Source organism: Sprattus sprattus (genome assembly GCF_963457725.1).
Source record: "Sprattus sprattus genome assembly, chromosome: 13".
In the NCBI taxonomy this organism is placed as follows: Eukaryota; Metazoa; Chordata; class Actinopteri; order Clupeiformes; family Clupeidae; genus Sprattus; species Sprattus sprattus.
In genome coordinates this window covers 23,870,899-23,884,674 of record NC_137911.1, presented here as the reverse complement: position 1 = coordinate 23,884,674, position 13,776 = coordinate 23,870,899, and the positions used below count along the sequence as shown (strand labels likewise).

Sequence of the window (13,776 nt, the reverse complement as noted above, 5' to 3'; positions counted from 1 at the left end):
CATGTCCAAACCCAAGAAGCCAGGTCTGTTTGGGGATTAATGAATGGCCTGATTTAAATTGCACTTCCATGGTTAGTCCTTAAATGGTGTTTAATCCAACACTCGAGGTTAAGACGCCAGTGCACGCAGTTAGCATTAGTCATGTACACAAGGTTAACGTGACAGATTCCCTAACGCCCTGGAGACCAGATTGGTTTTATACATCACAAGTATGTGTGGGAATACAAATTTAACACATTGTGATATGACACATATGTCAGGAAAATTACCCAACACAAATATGACCTACACACACCATACCCAAACCAGACTGCACTGCTCTGGCTGTCTTTAAACCCCACTGTTTAAGAATCATGACATTTCAAATTTTACATCAATAGACGTGAATAGATTACATTCAATAATAAAACAGATACTCTACTCACACAGTGCAGATCCATGATCCAAACTGATGCTAAAAATCTACCAACAGCTTTTACTCTTGAATAAGAAGAGACAGCTGAGCGCTCTGAGAGAGACCTGAGCACCTGGTAGCTGAGTGTTGCCACTGCAATGAAGAGTTCAAAAGCCCTCCCACAAAAAGTCTAGCCACTAATCAGGGCCTTTGCAAGCTAAGGATAGAACGCAAAGCCTCTTTAATCACTTTGAGATGTCACTGAAATCTAAGAAGGCCACTCCTGGGTTGCGTAAAGACAACAAAGGTGGAAGTGGAACATTGCAACCGATTCCTTACCAAACAGACACAAAGGACGCAGCACATTTCAAAATGCATTGTGTTGATTAGCTGGGATTGTTTGTGGCTCAGTTCGAGCCATTATGTGTGCTTCCCATTTACAGAGCCAGGGCTGTGTAGAACTTTTGAACTTCTGTGTAGAGCGTTTGTTTGAGCGTAAACAGTGAACAGACAGCGAGAGGGCTGTGAGGAATGATTCGCTGAATTGGAGAAAAAGTGTATGGGATTAGACCCGCCGACTGTACCTTTAATAGCAATAAACCTGTTCCTGCCCTCCTTTTATGCTGCTGTTTAATAAATACAGACACCATCCACATAAACTGCTATAGAACGGTTTACCATTGCACTGTTGTATTGTTTTGCACTGTTGTATTGTTTTGTGTTGTGATGTATATTTTGTGTAATATGTGTAAGAACACTGAGAGCCACTGTGCCAAGAAAAACTCCTTGTTTGTGCAAACTTACTTGGCCAATAAAACCTGATTCTGATTCTGAATAATGTGGGGAGAGAGTACAATGCTTCATCAAATATAACATTTTAAGCAATTTGATCTATTACACCTATTCCCTCAATTGACTTTCACTACATGTTAATATTTTAAACACACTCACATACAGAACAATAGCACTGCATGCGCAAACTGCTGGTTGTCAGGAGAGTAATGGAACAGAATTAAACACCTGTGTGGGATGAATGCTGTGGTGCGGTAACAGTCACAACCATCCACTGGGAACGAGTAAATAAGGCATTATTATTAGATGGTGCGTGGGATGCACTTGAATTAGAACTCAGTTATGGGTGAACAAATTACTGAATCACAAACATTTCTGAAAGCACTATAGTAGCACCTCAAAGCGATCGGCGTTGTGGATGTGAGAACAGTTGTATGCACAAAGTCACGAGCCCACTTTTACTCCCTGGCCTTCCTTTCCCCTTGAACTGTTAACCCCCTGTTCTTGCCTATGTGGGGTGTCATGTTATTGTATTATTGTTATACTGTATTATTTGCCTTTTAGTGTCATTGTAAAGCACTTTGGTCAGTTTATGCTGTATATAAATGTGCTCTATAAATAAAACTTACTTACTTACTTACTACAAGTCACACAGACACACACTGCACCGAGAACAGACAGTGATTCAGTTTCAGTTCCATGGTGCATCAGAGTGGCGGCAGTGCAATGATATCATGGTAAAACGTGGTGTGTATGGGAGGTGGCTAACGATTAGCCATTAACTCTGCCAGGACCGTGGCTTAGTATAATCTGGTAAGGTTATACTGAGCTAGCACATCCTCTGCACCGTAACTCTGAACTGTAAGCCGAAGGGAAAGAGGGCAGAGACAGCTCGTTTTGTAAGAAGGGTTCAGATCAGTACAATGCAGTTGCTGTGTGTGGTGACTCACATTATTTGTTGGGTTTTTTATTACTTAATCTCTTTTTTTAGACACTATTTTCATAGTAAAATGTAGGTCTAAAGCCTAATTTCATCACAAAAGGGAAAGTCTTTTTTTTGACAAACTAGCAAAATGGTTATTGAACAGAGATATTCCCTCTATTTTCTTAATGTCTTTGCATGTTCTGTGCTACAATTACATGGCATATCTACTGACATTCCTAAGAGGATATGATGTATGTTTTTTGGAATTTCATTTCTAATGTCTCTGGTTCTTATGACACGTATTTCTCATAAGCATAGGGATGACTGGCCGTTTAGTGTGTAGCGAGACAGAGCAGCAACATTTAGGACACTGCTGTGTCATCCAATCAGGAGCAAACCATGCTGACGTAACTCTCTTAGATACCTACTGTACATTCTCTCCGAGTTCAAAACGGGTTACCTGGTATTCCCATCTTGTTTACTCTTGTTTCTATTAAAAGAAATACTTGCTTACTGTCAGCATTTAAATATACTTGAATCTGGGTTATTGGCTAAGGCAGAAAGTTTCCATAGGAAAGTGGAAAAGAGGATTATTTGTATCCAAATGATTTTAAATTTCCAATAAATGTGTAATGTGTCTATACATGTCTATGTGGTATATACTGTACATGTATAGAGAATATGTCAAGCTTTTTCATAAGCCAATATCTAGATCTAGATCGAGTTTTTTTTCCAGTTTCCTGAGGATTGTCCTTTCTTTGTCTGCTCACAGAATGTATTTACTCACTACTGCTTGAACAGACCAGGCTAACATTAAAATTAACAGCTGCCGCACACTATTACTGTTTAAACTAATTTCCTCTACATGCCTCAAGAATGAATCATTGTTAATTTGTCTTGTTATCAGATTTGTATGTTAGAGCAGGTGATGCACTTAATGGCAGATTACTAAAATGTCCCAACAGACCGCAGTCTGAAATACACACAAAGCCATTTTGCCATCTAATTATATTCAGCCAAGACCAGGATTCTGTAATAACCAATCTTCCACGAGACCTACGGCAGGGACACGCTCCACTAGGCCGGGTGTGACACATGTTGACTACACATACTCCGCTAGCCTCCCTGTAAAACCATGGTACACACAGCACACACCCTGTTTAACATACGACAAGGCTCAGCTGCATCTCTGGGACCCACGAGAGGGAAAGTGACAGCAGTTAGGCTCCCTGTTCATGCAAGCAGAGAGGCCCTTCCCCCTTGGTGTCATAAGACTGGCATACTGTGTCAGAAATATAAACACAAGACATGTAGGTATTTTTTATAGCAACATATAGCAAATTCAGACAGCAAAAACACTCCTGCAAACCTTTACCTTTAATTGTCTTTGTAAACCATTCCAGCAGACTGAATATTTTTTAGGCTAAAATTTAGAAATTATTTTTGATTAAGCATGCCTGAGGCTTGAATACATTATTATTCAAAAGTTAATGGCTGTGTATCTAATTACAGATAAAGTGACAACAAAGAACCATGGGAATAGCATGTGACTGCACTACATTCATCTGTTTTCTGTCTCTAGGTGGCCTGACTGGTCGAGAGGTGGCCAAAAGCCTTGGACCAGTAATGGATCTCTTTTCAGTTCCTCTTTTTCCCTGGAACATTATCTACCTGTAGTTGTGTTCGAGAACACAGCTGGATGAAATAGTACATATTTGTAAAATCTTTATGTGCAATCTTGAAATGTTTCAACATAGGATAATATTCATTTTTAGGTATTTCGTACACAATTATTTTACATTATGACTTTGGAAAATTGATTCTCTCTAACCTTTAGTCTGAGCATATGGCTGAGACAACAATTTTTCCCTTCCATAAATGTGATTTTTATTTAACACAAACTAACTTGTAAAGTCTACATTCATTTGGGATATTAAATATTTGATAATTGATTGTATTACTTTGTAAAAAAACAAAACAATCTTTGTCAAATGAATAACCTTTAGTCATAACCTATTCCCCCTTGCCTTCATAGAAATGACGCTAATTTTATACAGTGGGACTCATACAATCTATAAACTGCCGACTGTAGCCATAAATACAAATACAGTAGACAGATCTAGATTAGTTTACTCGTTTGTTCCAATGACCTGCAAGCTGCACTCACATAATCTTCTGCCCTCGTTATGTTACAAAAAAAGAGTTTAAATCAACAAGCTTACCATTTCATCTCATACGACAGACTTGTTTGTCCGATAGGGTGAATTCCACCCATTCCAGTAAATTCCCCATCCAATAGACGAACAGGCTACCAGAAATCCAATTGGGCAAGTCAACAGATTGAGACCGCTCTCAAAATGTTTGAGAGCCTGCTAAATGTTGAACGAGAAACTGGTTCCAGTGGACTGTGTTCTCGTTGTCTAATGTCAATAAAAATCCCACACATCCCAGCAGGGGAGACGACGTAGCTACATTGTTCTCACTACTTTGACACCGATCGTTCCATTAGGCTAATTATCAAAAGCAACTGCGTCCAATTATGAAGAAGGAGTGAGGCTCATATGAAAGAGGATTATGCCTGCTCGACCATCTGTACCAGTAGGATTTAACTCTTAGGTTACCGATTGTGCAAAGCACAGGGAATCCCCCCATGTTTTCCCGAAGTAGCCTATGGATAAATTATAAGAAAACCCATTGTACTAGACCTACCAGATCTCTATGCTATGAAAAGCAAATAACTTAGATTAGATTGGTCACACTGACTTTAAGCAGTGATTGGAATGGCAACAGAACACTGTTTTGTCTGACATATATGCTACTTTAAAAAAAAAAAAAAGACTTTTATGACACTGCAACATACAATCTAGGCTTCAACAACAGCCTACATTAGTGATCATATGGAGTCGCATACATGGACATCTCTCACGTGCTTGCCTGAAAAAGTGCGCCGTGGTAACCAGGGCAACAAGACGCCCCTGACAACACAAGCTATGGCCTCGCTGACAGCCAAGGAAATGCAAAAGATTGCAAGAGCTGAGGTATACAAATATTCCAAAAGAGATATATATTCTCGACGTGGCATGGGCTATTCCATATTAGGAATGCGACATATTAGGAATGCGACCTCGAGAAATTGGATCATAACGCATCTTAGAGTAGAGCACTGACTACTAAATACATTTGTAGCAAAGTCACAACGTGCGATGCAACAAGTTAACACTGAGGACGCAAACAGAACGACTTGTTTTCGGAAAAGCAGTGTAGCAGTGAATGTGTAGGCCTATATGAATATTTATTCATGCGTATCCACTTACCGTTTTTTGTATTGTGCACCGACCCTAATGTCCGTCAGCTAGCATAAATATGTTCTTGCGCGATAAGTACAGGTGCATGACAACACGTTCGGCTGTATTGGAATAAAAATTGATGGAAATCTTGGGTGCCACTGTTAAAGATGAGTGTAGCTTTTTTACGCCACAATAATCGACCGTTCATTTTCCAAGTAGCTCACCGGTCCTCTGGACGGTGAGTAACATGTTGTCTGTGTGTACCAGAAACGAGAAGGTATACACCGCCTGGGTAAACATTTCCACTGGAATGAGTTTGTGGGAGACAACCAGAGGGAGCTCCTGCACCAGGAGTTTGTCTACGAGATCGTGATGTTCGCAGTGGATCGTGGATTCCCTTGGGCAGCCACATCTGAAGTTGCCAAAATGTCAAAGGAACTACTACCTAATCTAAAAGGTAATTGGTTTCACTCGTTTTGTTTTATAAATGGATGAAAGGTGTGAGGGCGTGCGCACGCGCGCTGGTGATAGTAGCCAACTGTTTTTTTGTTTACATGGCTATTCGAAGATAACTGATACGATTTACAATTAAAAGCAAATGTAAGTTGGCGCATAAAGTGTGTCATACGGTGCATATGCTACCGAATTTCCGGGTGTGGCAAAAATTAACTTCGGAGTGTATGCATGCATAGATCATACAGGACTTCAAGTCACAGACCATTTATATTAAAAAGCTCTGATCATTTAGGTTGTAAGAGACAGACTCGTTTGCCACCAAAAGCTGGGCATGAATAAGTGCTTTTCACATATATGATGGAGCTGTGAAGCTATGCATCATATTGCTTTGTCAATCCAGTTCAATTTGACCTGTTGTCACTTTCTAGGACTGGAGAGAGACCAGTCTATTGCGCTGATTGCAGAGCGAGTATCGCAGTGTCTTCCTAGCCTCCCCGAAGTCCACCGTGTCACCATGTTCAACTTCATTGCACAGACCTATGTGCACCACCAACAGCTTTACCAGACCTTCTTGGGCCTGCCTGTACCGAAGAACTTCATGGGCCAGCTGGAAGTGGAAGTTCCCCCTGTGCCCCCGGAGCTATGTGAGGGCATGGACTTCAAAGAGTGGGAAACTCAAAGGGAAGTGAGAAGGCTTGCCTCCGCAGAGGAGGAGAAACTGGCTGAGATTCACCGCCTGAGGGAGTGGGCAGGACCTCTGCAGAAGGAGCAGCTCGAGGCCATGCTGGAGGATTTGGGCCCGCTGCTGGAGGGCAGCCGAGGAAAACAGGTGAAGGATTTAGACATGCTTTCTGTTTGCTGTACTGTGGCATTTCTACTGCTCAAATATTTTCTCATTAATTTCCTTGTGTGGTTTAGCCTATCTGCAAAGTTACTGGAAGGAATTCCTTGAATTACTATAATCCACTACAAATGGTTAAAAAAAAAAAACTATTCGATTGGATGGTGGCTTGCCATGATATAATTTTTGTTTCAAGAGACAATTGTAAGTAAAGGCATTTAAAGACAGGCAAAAAATGTCAAGCTTATATTGCAGTCCAGAATTCAATGTAATGTATGCATTTTTGGTTAGGAAGTGAAGAAGATAATCCGTGACTTCCTGCAAACTCAAGGGGAGAAGATGACGGAGACCATGACGAAAGAAGCTGCTCTCATTCAAGACCTTTTAGAACTGAAAATACAAGCCAAAGCCATTGCTAGTTCAGACCCCGGTGTCCAAAAACCTGACTGACTGTCTTTCACAGCTTTTTCCAAGCGATTATTTTTGGAATAAAGCTGTTTCCAATTTTTTTTCCTGATTTTGTATGGAATCAAAACGATAGGACCTGGATTAAGGGGAGATTTAAAAGAAAAAAAAAATCCCTCCAGAAAGTAGTGTTTACAGTCTACGGCACCGTAAAGCAAGCCACTGCAGTTCCCTACAAAGCAAAGGCCAGACGAACATCAAAGGGCTGAGTGACCTTTTAAGAGGCTCCTCAACCTTCAACTAGAATCCTGCAGGTTGGCTCAGTTCAACTGTTTAAAAATAGAGTCTGCCTGCCTTTTGATTAATACTGTTCACTGACTCACTCAGCCCAGATGAGCTTGCTTATGGCTGAACACTTGGTGTTGCTGGGCTGGTGTAAATATGGTTTCAGACTTCCTCAGGTACAGAGCCTGGAGTTATACAGGTGTCTCACCGGACTCTACCTTTAAATAGCTTTATATCAAAGGGGGCTATGCAACTGGAGTTCTGTATAAAATAAAAAAATAAAAAAAGCATTGTTGGGGTAGGCAGCATCAATATAACATAACGCAACAGTAGAAGAGGTCAAAGGGGAATGCAGTGCAAATAGCCAAAGTATAATGAAAAACTTGCGTTAAACAGAAATCTTTCCCAGGTTCAAAAGGCTTTTCTTGTATCAGAAACTCAGAAGTAACAACTTGTGAATAGGGCTGTTCAGTATTGCAAGTGTAGTAGTTATTTTGTAGACAACAAATTAAAATGCCTCAGGGCTTATAATAATGGTGTAACCTACCATCACCCTACCGATATGTCTAGAAGCATACAAAAAAAATGTTTTACAACAAAAACCACTGACTGCACAGGTGAATGCCACAAAGTGCAAGATGAAGACATTTATAAAAGCTACAAGTTCTGATGCCTTTGATTTGTCTGATCGAGATAACCAATAGGCCACTACTACTAAACAAACAAGAAATGTGTAAAAGGTTTGTTGCTCGCAGTCATGGGCAAATTGCTTTGCAGGAATTTTACATTTTGAGCAGCACGTCACTTAAGAAGGAAGACCCAACAAAACATGATTTCAGAGGTGGTAAAAATAAATGGAAATTTAGCCGCATTGTATTGGAATGCTGATCTATCAAAACTATACAGAAAAGACCTCCATGAACTTCAGTTGAGGATTTAATGAGGTGTTCCATGTTCTGCTGAACATGTGAAGAGGCATTTACACTGAAAAAAATATATTCAGCCTCTACCATATCTTTAATTTATCCCTCCCGACGATTGAAGCAACAATACATATTACAAGGGTTGAATGGAATTATATTTTTCCATTCTACATTTTTTGGAAAATAATAATTTTAAGAAAAGGGAGGCCTTCAAATTCCCTGAACATAAATTGAAACACATTTTACCACTAGCCATAAAACAAACAAAGTATAATCAAGCACCGTTACATCATTAGGCTTAAAAATGCTCTCAAAGCAAGAGTCTCTGGATAGCACCAAAAGATTCAATATTTCTAAGTAAAAACACAAAACTAGAATAGCATTCTTGTTGAGTGCAAAAAATAAATAGAGGAGCATATGACTTCATGAAACCAAGCATTCAGTAGAATGCATTTTCTAATACAAATAATACCTGTACTGCAAGGTCAGACGGCTGAAAGATTTCCTTTTTCCTTTTACCTTCCACAATCACATTGGGACAAGACTAGACAGTTTGGTTTAAGATCATACCGACCCTAACACATGTGAACAACATTCTTTGTGGCCGATTCAAGGCATTTATGTTAAAGTTCACTGAGCAGAATCTATCTCATATTTGGTTTGACAGACATTATCTGGTAGACGAAGACACATTATGGCTATCAAGTGTGTGTTTTTTGGAGGGGGTGGGAAAACACTGTAACATACTAAATCCCCTTTGACCTTGGAGATGCCCCAATGTATGGAGGACTAACTGTCAACGACACATGACAGACAGAGACACAGACACATATTGATACAATCCCTTTTTAAGGAGTGAGATAACTAAAAGAGACCCAACTGTGCACTCAAAATATTTACATTCCTCTGGGTCTCCGGTCCCTGATAGTCTGAACGGCCCATATGTACAGAGCCATTCAGGTTCTATAGATCTCAGTAAGCACTGGCAATCCTCGAGTCTGACCCAATGAAGTTAAGCATGGTCTGCACTAGTTCCGGCAGGTCATAGTCGTGCTTCCAGCCCCAATCTCTCCGTGCATTACTGTCATCAAAGTTCATTGGCCAGCTGTCCGCTAGACAGGAGAACAAACAGAAAGAAAGATTAGGATCAGAAAAGAATACAAGTAAGGCCGCGACTTCTGATACACATGCTGGTAATACCATGTTGCCATTTGGCAACCGCTTTCAAAAATGGTGCAACATTGAGTGCTAGTATAGAGGTGCATTTGCTATTTATCATCTATTCAAAGTCTTTGAATGACTATGGCTTCTTATGGATGATTAAAATCACAAGTCACAAATCCCAGCGTAACACAGCATCTCTACACTGCACCTCACTTAACTTCAACTTCCGCTGGTGAATGCACCACTTATATGTAAGGTCATCTGTAACTTCTTCCGCTGGTGAATGCACCACTTATATGTAAGGTCATCTGTGCCCTTAGGCTCATTTGTAGGAATTGCAAAGAGGGAACATTGCAACTCTTCCATCGTTCTGGTTGGTGGCGTACAGTGAGTCCTCACCTATGGCCTGTCTGACGGGGTCGATGTGGTAGGTGACCTCAAGCCCAGGCAGCAGCTTCTGCAGCTCGTGGGCCAGTTCCTCAGGCGTGAAGCTCATGGCATTGATGTTGTAGGTGCGCATGCTGAGCGACTCAGCTGGAGCTTCCATAATCTCCAGCGTGGCACGCAGGCAGTCGGTGATGTACATCATAGGCAGCCGTGTGTCCGGCCTCAGGTTGCACTCAAACTTGCCAGTCTTCACCGCGTCGTGGAAGATCTGCACGGCGTAGTCTGAAAAGCAGGGGCGGGAGGTCACAGAGCATCAGGAACACCAGGACCACAGGAGACCAAGGTGTGGAGTGTAAATAGATGTTTGAAGTCAGGAAGGCTCACCTGTCGTCCCTCCTCCAGGCTGAGAGTCTGCCGAGATGATGCCTGGGTACCGCAGACAGCGGAAATCCAGTCCATACCTGTGGTGGTAATACTGCAAAAGCAAAAATATCAAAGGCTCACTTTCAGAACCATAAGGGCCCCCGAGGTTGGCATGTCCAAGACAGGGTACAAACACTTACCCTTTTTTAAATATCAGTCGCAATATATATAATATGTGTACATGCAGGGCAACTTTTATCATTTTATTTCCTTGGATGATGCCTCCAAGGCCATAAAAGACCGGCATCAGTAAAGTGGTCCTTACCTCTCCCATGAGTTCAGCATGCACCTTGGAGACGCCATAAATTGTGCGTGGCCGCTGGATGCAGAGATCAGGAGTGGGGTTGCGGGGAGATGAAGGCCCAAAAGCCCCAATGGTGCTGGGGACAAACAGACGAAGGCCATGCTCTGCTGCTATGTCCAGGATATTATGCAGGCCTGTGGGGGAGAAAGGCAGTTAGAAGGGCATCTTGGGAGACCGTTTGTCCCAGGTCTTTATAATTCCAATACATCTATAGCATCTCATTACATTTTTACATTTAGTCGTATAGCAGATGCTTTTATCCAAAGCCACTTAAAAAGGAAATTGCATTTATACATTGGGAGCAGTTTTTAAGGGGTTCAGTGTCTTGCTCAAGGACTCACTTGGTAAGGAGGCGTGGGGAATCGTACTAGCAACCTTCCGATTACTAAACGACTAAACAACCCCTCTACCCCCTGCACCACTGTCGATCTGTCTCATCACAGAACTTTATTTTAACCCACCAGCAGAAAACACTTTGGTACAGATCTATGGGGCAAACACTAATAGCAATATAATTGCTTAAATTCACTTGGATCTGATTATCAGCAGGTTAAACACTGAAAACATTTGTGTATGTGTGAGTGAGAGAGAGCGAGTGAGCGTGTGAATGATCTAGTGAGGTAGCCCCCTCACCAGTGATGTTGACATCTCGGGCCAATGACACGTTGGCTTCCCCCACAGCACTGAGGAGCGCACTGTAGTGTACCAGCCAGGTAATGCGGTTATTCACCACAATCTCACGCAGGTTCTTGTAGTCAAGGATGTCTGAATAAATGAAGGGACCTGCAAATGCACAGTGGTTTTTCAAAAGTTAACTTATAGAGGCCCTATCATTGAAACATGAACTTTCTTTTCTACCATTTATTACTTGACCAACAAGAGAACATATGCTACTTTGATACACTCACCATTGTGATATACATCACTGGGAGGCTTTCGGATGTCAGACAGAATAACATTATTCTTTCCAAATTGCCGCCTGTCAAAAGAAGAGTAGCAATAATTAAACAAATTGTGCGTGACTACTATAGGACACAATGTCAGATAGTTATCACCAAATGAGGTGGACGTGCATTACATAAGTAGGGATCACTACACAAAGTGTATCCATGCAGTGATTTTGGAGCCAAATGCTGTACGAGACACAACTTGGGCGCCTAAAATTAGTTCTTACCGCAGCATCTTGGCCATCCCCACCCCCAGCTGGCCAAGACCGCCTGCATAGACAGAGGATAGACAGGAGGAGGAAGGGGAGGAAAAGTCACACTGTTGCTATGGAGATCACAAATCACTGCATTGGTAACCATAGTAACAAAAAGTCGCGATTTTATGCTCATGGCCTACATCTTCAAAGAATTTCACCTATGCATCGAGCTCAGAAGATTATTTATATATTAACTGTATGCACTGAGAAAGTCGTACCGGTGATAAGGACTTTCGGATGATCGGTCTCGGAGAAAGACACGGAGTGAAAGCCTGCATCTGATGTGACCTGACGTGGAGAAAAACTGATGCTGCGGACAGACACTGTCAAACACTCGCATCCGCAGCCATGCGTCCGAAGAGCGTGCCGCACCAATTTGCTTAGCGGTCGAGCCATGGGTTGTTAAAATGCGTCCTGTTAACAAACAAATAAACAAAAAACGAATTAATAAAGCTTGATGCAAAACACATTAACTTTGACCACAAACGAAATATACACTGCATATGACACGGAAGGACAGTTAAAGGCAATAGATTTGTAATTTGAAAGTCCAGCCTCAATAAATATATATTGCACATCGCAGTAAATATTTGGTGGACATAACATTTTTCTCCCTCCAACTTCCATAAACACGTCGCTAAATCGCCATCTTCTGGCAATAAAACATCAGTCCTCCTAGGATGCTGAGAACAGCCGGCGAAGGCCACTATTAGGGCGTTATTCAGACAATTCATTGCAGAGCACTAAAAACTAACTTTAATTTAACACAAATTAGTCCAGTTATACGCTATTATTCTGTTAGTGTTGTGGGTGTAATCAAAAATACGGACATCGTGTCCTATAATGCATTTCCTTCATCTACACCGATCCAGAGCAATGTAATAAAACACTTGGTAAACAAGGCAACCCTTGTAATAAGAAGATAGCCAATCAACAATTAACTTTAGGAAATGAGATAAGACGAAACAGATGTCTAAACAGAACAGTTAGCTAATGTTAAGGCAACGCTGATTTTTTTTAAATTTACGTTAACGTTACATGTCTTGAAAAACATGAATGGTAACCAGAACTGTAAATGGAAATAGTTCAACATGGACTTAGCAAGTTAACTTGAAGACACAATGTTGAATTGATTTAAAAGAATGAAACCGAATAACTGAGGTCATTAGCTACCCGGCAAATTACCCAACTGTATGATAATGTACAACGCATGGCTGGATGCTAGTTGAGGGCTGAAGCACTGGCTAGCTATTTAAGGATACGTCTGGCTGGCTAGAACCAGATAATTTCGCTAGCGCCTATGTACCTAGCCAATTTATTGTAAAAAATAAATTTAAGTTAGCTCATCTTGACTTCAAAGTTGTCCACGCCCATACACATAATGTTAACTCGATATCAATTACTCGGCTAACGTTAGCTAACATTCAGCATCAAGTCAGCTAGCAAACAAGTTCGTTCTACGCATTCCTAATAAACTAAACAAGTACAATGATGTGACTACCTACGTTGTCGCTGAAAAAAAAGATGTAAAAGTATCTTGTCTCTTCCAGTAAATATGATGCCTGTTATCTGATGCTCCCACAGTCTGCCTCTGGTATGCTGTTCTGATATATTGCATCAGCTTTAGACACGCTTATCTTTAGTGCCAGAAGTCCGCCGGTTTCGGCTCTGATTGGTTCACGGTGGAGAGGCGCGGTCTTCCACCCTGAGCAAACCCCCTTTTACGTCACTCTATCTCGTGTACCCAAAGTCTATGCGTGTACTGCACGAGCTCCAAGAATTTGAATGCCAGATGGAAATAGATGCAATTACGTGTCATATCCACTCTTAAAAGCAGTTCACACGATTGTATTACTGCGTGTAGTACAAAAAGACAACTCTTCCTCATTTAACTGCGTGTGGAAAAACGTGTCACGGTGACAGAATGAACAAAACCAATCATAAAACCAGTTCTCTTCTCTAGGTTATGAATGGTTCCTGACAGCT

The 13,776-nt window shown here is 41.3% G+C and overlaps 2 protein-coding genes across 4 annotated transcripts; one reads left to right on the top strand and one right to left on the bottom strand.

Moving 5' to 3' along the window:
* Positions 1-5,101: 5,101 nt before the first annotated feature.
* On the top strand, positions 5,102-7,204 carry cUnh8orf74 (chromosome Un C8orf74 homolog; the record flags this gene model as incomplete). Its single annotated transcript, XM_080850237.1, has 4 exons — positions 5,102-5,149; positions 5,666-5,855; positions 6,283-6,683; positions 6,987-7,204. The coding sequence occupies 4 exons, from the start codon at positions 5,102-5,104 to the stop codon at positions 7,143-7,145; spliced, it is 798 nt and encodes a 265-aa protein (XP_080706363.1). The 3' UTR covers positions 7,146-7,204.
* A 1,185-nt stretch (positions 7,205-8,389) lies between these two features.
* On the bottom strand, positions 8,390-13,395 carry LOC308374020 (L-threonine 3-dehydrogenase, mitochondrial-like). Of its 3 annotated transcripts, none has more exons than XM_080849709.1 (9): positions 13,296-13,395; positions 12,009-12,204; positions 11,761-11,803; positions 11,495-11,565; positions 11,220-11,369; positions 10,548-10,720; positions 10,244-10,334; positions 9,872-10,141; positions 8,390-9,420 (listed from the first exon to the last, which is right to left on the bottom strand). In XM_080849709.1, exons 2-9 carry the CDS (start codon positions 12,184-12,186, stop codon positions 9,281-9,283), a joined length of 1,116 nt encoding a protein of 371 aa, XP_080705835.1. In that variant the 5' UTR covers positions 12,187-12,204; positions 13,296-13,395; the 3' UTR covers positions 8,390-9,280. The 3 variants fall into 3 exon arrangements, with proteins under 3 accessions (XP_080705835.1, XP_080705836.1, XP_080705837.1); XM_080849710.1 differs by having other exon boundaries at positions 13,292-13,390; XM_080849711.1 differs by lacking the exon at positions 13,296-13,395 and adding an exon at positions 12,981-13,250.
* Between the last annotated feature and the right edge of the window lie 381 nt (positions 13,396-13,776).

Excerpts from the sequence above, each read along its gene's own strand:
- LOC308374020 (XM_080849709.1), bottom strand. The coding sequence starts at position 12,186 with ATGGCTCGACCGCTAAGCAAATTGGTGCGGCACGCTCTTCGGACGCAT. Across the intron at positions 11,804-12,008 it reads TCCGAAAGTCCTTATCACCG|GCGGTCTTGGCCAGCTGGGG; the intron begins GTACGACTTTCT and ends CTGTCTATGCAG. Across the intron at positions 11,566-11,760 it reads GGGATGGCCAAGATGCTGCG|GCGGCAATTTGGAAAGAATA; the intron begins GTAAGAACTAAT and ends TTCTTTTGACAG.